This window comes from Saccoglossus kowalevskii, chromosome 4, assembly GCF_978046115.1.
Source record: "Saccoglossus kowalevskii chromosome 4, keSacKowa6.1, whole genome shotgun sequence".
NCBI lineage: Eukaryota > Metazoa > Hemichordata > Enteropneusta > Harrimaniidae > Saccoglossus > Saccoglossus kowalevskii.
In genome coordinates this window covers 14,267,837-14,274,592 of record NC_140644.1, presented here as the reverse complement: position 1 = coordinate 14,274,592, position 6,756 = coordinate 14,267,837, and the positions used below count along the sequence as shown (strand labels likewise).

General features: G+C 37.1%; 1 protein-coding gene across 1 annotated transcript in view; it reads left to right on the top strand.

Annotated features, from left to right (window-relative positions):
* The first annotated feature begins 3,378 nt into the window (after window positions 1-3,378).
* LOC144355816 (putative defense protein Hdd11) overlaps window positions 3,379-6,756 on the top strand; it is a 9,679-nt gene continuing 6,301 nt past the window's right edge. Inside the window, exons 1-2 of the mRNA XM_078010829.2 lie at window positions 3,379-3,708; window positions 5,057-5,276. Of these exons, the coding sequence (XP_077866955.1) occupies window positions 3,501-3,708; window positions 5,057-5,276 (428 nt within the window). The 5' untranslated portion in view covers window positions 3,379-3,500. The remainder of the gene's footprint in view (window positions 3,709-5,056; window positions 5,277-6,756) is intronic.

Below are 6,756 nucleotides of genomic sequence, written 5' to 3'. Positions count from 1 at the left end.
TATTGGCTTCAATAAAATTAGGACGGTCATATAAAGATCATGCAATTTATTCCCAATAGTTGACAGGAGTCAAATCTTTGAAGCGACATACTTTTACCATGATTAATCTGACTTGGTCTGATGAATCCGCGATGCAGGAGGACGTACAGTGGTCACTACTTCAGTGGCATATAGAGTACAACAACGGATTAACCCTTGGTAATCCCAGCAGAAACAGACCCCAGTATTTTTGGGCCTGGGTCTTGTTTGCTCTGTCCGAATTATTTTATGTATTTGAAAACATCGCTTAAATTGATCAGAGTACTTGTGGGTGTAACATTGTGCTTATGGATGTCATCGAACGTGGGTGTGATTGTGGTTCTGGTTTTTGCAGTGGAATCCCTGTTTAGTGGGAGACATATAAATATGTATCTATGGATGAGTTTACCTCTACCAAAGATTAACTACCAAGGCTGTACATTTCAAAGTACCTTTTCATGGGAGGTCAACACTATGCACCAAGTCCCTGAATCCCAAGAGAACTATCGAGAACATTGGGGGACATTTCTGTACTAACTGCAAATTCCACATACTACTGTTGGCATGCTCCACACAGTAATTTTAGTGTCATCTTGAAGTACATGGTTTATTTTCTATATTTCTTTTTTGCCATCGTACCAGGATTCCATCTCTCAGGATTTCATCTCTCATGTATGCACGGGTCTTTTATAATACATACTACTTCTTCCTTGTATGATATATCTGGCCATCCTGAAAAGCGAACTGGTCTATACTGAATTGTCTGACCTTCTACCAAAACCAGACGGTGGTTTATTTTGCGTGGCCTGAGTGAAGATGAAAGCCCCAATCGTCTTCTCCAGTTGAGCTGCATCATAAACTAGTGTGTCACGTGTCTCATTGATTGTTTGTTGTCTGTTCTGTGCATGTTATTCTATTGTATGTATTTGTTATGACGAGTGAACACAGTGACGACTATTGCCATTACAGAAGTTGCATGAAGTGTGCGGATGATTGAGACGGATAGCTTATACAGTGGTGTTTATGCAGAGACATCTCATTTCATGATGTGGAAATATTTCATATCTCGAGTGTTATTTCAGTTACAGATGTGTAATAATAATAACTACGATTTATAGTCTATGTTACTGGCGGATCTTGCATTGCATATCTGCTAGCTGTTTGATTTTGGGCAGAGCATTCTCTTAGAACTGTGTGGGCTAGCCCCTTTAATCCAGTGAGCATAATTGTATGCTTCCCAATCGACCAATATATGGGATATTGGTCCGATAGCTAATTTATGTTTGATTGCCTGGCGTCAAGTGGAGGAGGCGTCACTGGTGGCATAAATGGCCAGGACCGCAACATGTTTTGGTTAATCCCTAGAACACTCCCCCGGGGGGGGCTACTTGCACCTTAAGTGGGTAGGGGTGTGTGGCCCACCTCTCGTAAACCATACTCACTTCTAAATATTTTTTTATTTATATTCTCACTTTTAAACACAAGTATTTTCAATGACCTACATGGCTACACACTTCTAAACCAAAACATTGATAAATGACCCATTACGAAACAACAAAAATCGTAAAATGACACCCCAGTCGGGCAGCAATACCCGTATTGCACTTCTGTGGATGTACCCCCCCCCGTACAACACTCTTCCTAGTCGTTGGATCAAATTTGTTATCCTGTATTTCTATTCTTCTCATACAAGAAGTTGATTTTTAGGATGTCGTTATTCATTGAAGCTGTTGCAAGAGTTATTATACCACCAATGATCGCAGCGTCATTATACATCTTAAACTCATTTTTGGTGTTGTTAAGATTAATAGGTCTTAGGTCGATAAATTGCTGCCTCTCTATTTCAGGCTTTAGGGAGCGGCGTGCACTATATGCTAGTTCAGGTCCACTAGAGTAACGCTCTAGAGTATGGTCTAGAGTGTGGCATGCCAACTGTTCCAGACTGCCCTGATCTTGAGCACATCAGACAGGGAGTCACACTCCACCAGAATAACCTCCCTTGTTGTTCTTTTTTCGAGATGGAGCAGAAAAATTACACTCCTTCGTGGGCTGTTGAGCAGTCGTTAACTTTGACAGCATTGTAGTTACAGCTTATATTTTACAAGCTGAGACACGATCAAAATCGTCGTCGTTAACAGTTTTTCTACAAAATCCATTGAATTATCACATTACAACATTGAAAGTAATCAACAATATGCATGTAGAATTGTAGTTTATAATATTACACAAGGTGTGTTTACAACTACAATAATTACCTTTCAACAATAATTTACAATCCCTGACTCAACATCCGGATAACCACATGTCTGACAGAGGACTAAAGGATTTCCCACTCCTTTATCACAAACTCTTGTGTACGTGTGGTAGATGGAGTATACAGTATTTTTCAAGACATTTCACAGAGCACCAGAGGGCTAGAACAAGTTATTCTAAATTGATAAAGTGTCACTCCTAAAATCTCTAATATGTCACTGGATTTCAGTAGAATGTCTTCAATTACAATCTGATCTATAAATGGATATATTTTGATTGATATTTAGAAACATGAAATGCTCGTAAAAAACAAAAATATTCACTTGCTTGCTTCTAAGTGGCTGCAGGGAGGGCATTAATACTACATTGTTAAAACACATATCAAAACGAATTGACATTGTGACATTTATTCCAGTATAATAGGAATGATTGTTTAACAAAATGAGTGATAGGTCTAATTTATTTCTATAACATGCCTCTTACATTGACATTTTTTTAGCTAGCTACAACAGTTAACAAGCAACTAAAGGAATAGAGGGCGCCATATAACACATCTACATGTCTCCATATAATTCAGAAAAACGAATCAATGGGTCATATACGCAATGAGCAGCAAATGATACTGCGAACAACTGGACTAAACTGTGCTGTACTGTACTGTACTGACATCAAAAAACAGTATTTCACAGCTACGTAATCTTTCAATTCTAACAATATTAAAATAGGGCAGCAGCAAACTGGGTGCCCTATATAGCATACCAACAGATTGGTATTCGCTTGGTTGGCTGGGTTTTGAGTGTCAAATTGGATGTAGAGACCATGGCGAGTGTAAGTGCTAATTTATGTGACTCACTTTATCTCATACGAATAATATATTGTAAGGGACACTATTAAAACATGGAAAATGTTTAATTCACCCAGGATTTTCACAGTAACTTGGGTTATGACAGATGACATATGGTCAGAACCATCGCTAGATTATTTTCCGTTCTATTATTATACTTGAATCGCTTTAATATGTCAATACACGCAGAGCATTGTGATAAATACAAAATCGGGCGTATATGAATAAATTACGCTGTGACCTATGACCCATGGAGTATAGATGTTGATCGGTTGAAGCCTCAATGATACGGCAGGGGTCGAATGTACGAGATATATTGGCTTGCCGCGAGAAACCATAGTGATAGTGGTCATTTAACCACACCTCGGCCGTGCATCCATTCACAATGCCGCCAGTGTGTACAATACTCACTGTAGGATCTGTGTTGACGGTGCTTTCTTTGATGAATGTCCATGGATACCCTACCGGTGCCCCGATTTCGGCGTGCGAGACTATGGTACCAGGTCATGTGCGTACGTCAGCGCAAACCAGCCTGGCTCCATACAGCATACATTTGTCGTCATCGATGTACAGCCGCGATGAACCGTTGACGGGTGTGTACAATTTTACATTACATTGTTACATAGATCGCATCTTTTTCCGTATAAAATACACCTACATACACATGCTTAATTAATTAAAATGTTCTAAATCCTGGTGCTGAATAATCACATAAATGTTTGGAATATCCAATATATTATGTGCTCGATTTGAATCTTTACATTGTAGTCAATGTGACGACGATATCGTTCCGACATTACACCCCTATTATTAGCTCTATTTTGAGGGGGGGGTTAAATGGTAGATTTTTACATCAATAATAAATACATACTAGTAGGGGAGAATTCGTTGTAGTGCATACATGCAAATTAAATGGTCACAGTGCTTTATATATTATTTTCACTGAAGATACTATGAATAACAATTAATATTACAACATATTACAGTAGGTGTTGACAATCAATGTTAATGCATTAGTTCGGACTTCAATTCCGCATACATACATAAAAGGATCACAAGTTTATTTTGAATATTTTTTGCCGTTATAGAAACTGATTCTAGTCTATTCTTAATATATTTGAATATGATTTTCACACATTCAAATATTAAAATAGGGCAGCAACAACCTAGGTGCCCTATATAGCATACCAACAAATTGCCATTTGCTTAATTGGCTGGGTTTTGAATATCAAATTGGATGTAGAGACCATGGCGAGTGTAAATGATAATTTCTGTGACTCACTTTATCCTATACGAATAATATATTGTAAGGGACACTATTAAAACATTTGATTCAACCAGGATTTTCATAGTAACTTGGGTTATAACAGATGGTATATTTTCAGAACCAGCGCTAGATTATTTTCTGTTCTATTATTATGCTTGATTCGCCTTAATATGTCAATATACGAAGAGCATTATAATAATATACTATAAAGAAAACTGATTCTAGCCGATTCGTGATATATTTGAATATTATTTCGACACATTCAAATATTCATTGTCTAAAATAACGTGATGTAACAGTAATAAATGTTAATAAATATATTAACAGTTGTAATACTTGAGACTATAATGAGGGATAACAGGATGGAATCAATTACAGATTTCGGAAATCTTTGTACGACCCGGAATTTGTTTTATTTTGGTGTAGAATTATAAATATTTAGCAACTTGGATCTATATTAGGGAATTCTGCCCCTCCCCATGTGCTGAATAGTTGCTTTGTACCCTCAACCATCTGGTCAATACACCAATATAATCTTGGTGTTCACATTGTGAAGGCATATAGTAATGAGAAACAGTGGTTTAATAAAACTATATTCGCGAGTATAACGTTTTGTACATTGTAGTCGTTTCATCTGGTTCATCTTTATTTTATTTCTTCATAATTGTCCACAGTGACCATTATAGGACCACAATATGGAGGTATATTACTACAAGCACGGCCAATCCGACACACACAACCTTATGGAACATTTCCGTCGCCACATAAAGGATTTAAAACCATAAACTGCAGTAATCCATTCGATAGCTTGACTCACTCCATCAATAGTTTGAGACAGAATGTATCATTTACGTGGAATCCTGCCAGTCATGCTGTGGGTGACATTGAATTCGTGTAAGTTGTATTTTATTTTCGCTCCTCTCGCACAATAATCCCATGCCTATGATTGTTATAATGTATCTTTATTAGCAGTATTACAAAAATATAGGATATATATTATATTAGGTTCACCAAGTCCTGAACAAACACGCGAATGCACGCACGTGAACAGCTATGTCATTTCCTGATAAAAAAAATGAAACAGGAAATTGACCCTATAAATGTTATAAAGAAAAATGTATTTTAATTTTACGGTTAATCACGTTTAAAACAATATGTTAAAACAATATGTTCAATATCTACTCCTATAATTACAAAGCATTTTTACTTATATGCGTTAATAACTGGATGTGTCATCACACTGCACCAGCGACAAAGTTCGCATAGGCAAACACATTTAAAATTTGCAATTTTTGAGTGATCCACTTATTATAAAAAAATTCGATTTTTGGCTCAGAAATATTTTAATAATCTATAAAGTTTAAATTAAATTAAATTTGAAAATGAAAAAGGAAAATGTTTGTTTCTTGTAGTACAGATATTCAGATTCTTTCAAATATTCTGTCAGTAGTTCAAAAATAAATTGGGATCGTGCGTCGTTGTGTCAATACGTGTTTTGTAGAGCTTTGAGTTGGTTGCTGTTTCCACCATATCCCAGGTTCTTAGTACCGAACTGTGCGGGGATAATGTAGTTGTTGTATCTGCGTTGTCGCAATGACAGGTAGAGGTACTTCCAGAAACACCAGGAGTTCAATGCAGAGTGTCACAAAACAACAAAATGTAATGTAGCATCCACAATTCAAAATGGCGGCGCCCATGCGAAATTTGGCAGCCTGTGTGAGTCACGTAGTAAGGCAGCTGATCATAGCGACAAGGCACTACAGTGCGAGATTTGTCATTTTTGGCATAGTACAGTACAGCAAAAGTCAGAAATTGAGACCCGGAAGTTGATAGTCACTGCTCTAGAAAACATTTCTCATGAAAATAATGAATTTTATGCCTGAGTGGATGGATTCTAGACATTCTCCCACAACCACTGCAGGAATTGGCACAATAGAAGACATAAGCTTTGTTAACTACATCAGTTAATCTCACCCACACAAATATATATATATGGCTAGATCTAACCAGATGCCAGAAAGAACAGTCAAAATCCGACAAAACATTTTGTAATCCAGCCCAACACAATGATGGAAACATTCAAAGGTTTGGAAGCATAGTATGTGGACACGACTTTAGTAACTCATTGAAAGTTATTTATTTGGTGTGTACTAGTGTAGCAACTTTCTCTTGAGCTCTTAATAGTTTTCAATTTTTGCCATGACTTGCAGACTTGGCACAATAGTAGACATAACCAGATCCTTGTTAACAACATCAGTTAATCTCGCCCACAAACCTATATTTATCTGGATAGATCTAACCAGATGCCTGAACGAACAGTCAAAACACTTGATACAAAAACTGGCAGCCATTTGCTTGGAAAATCCGACAAAAC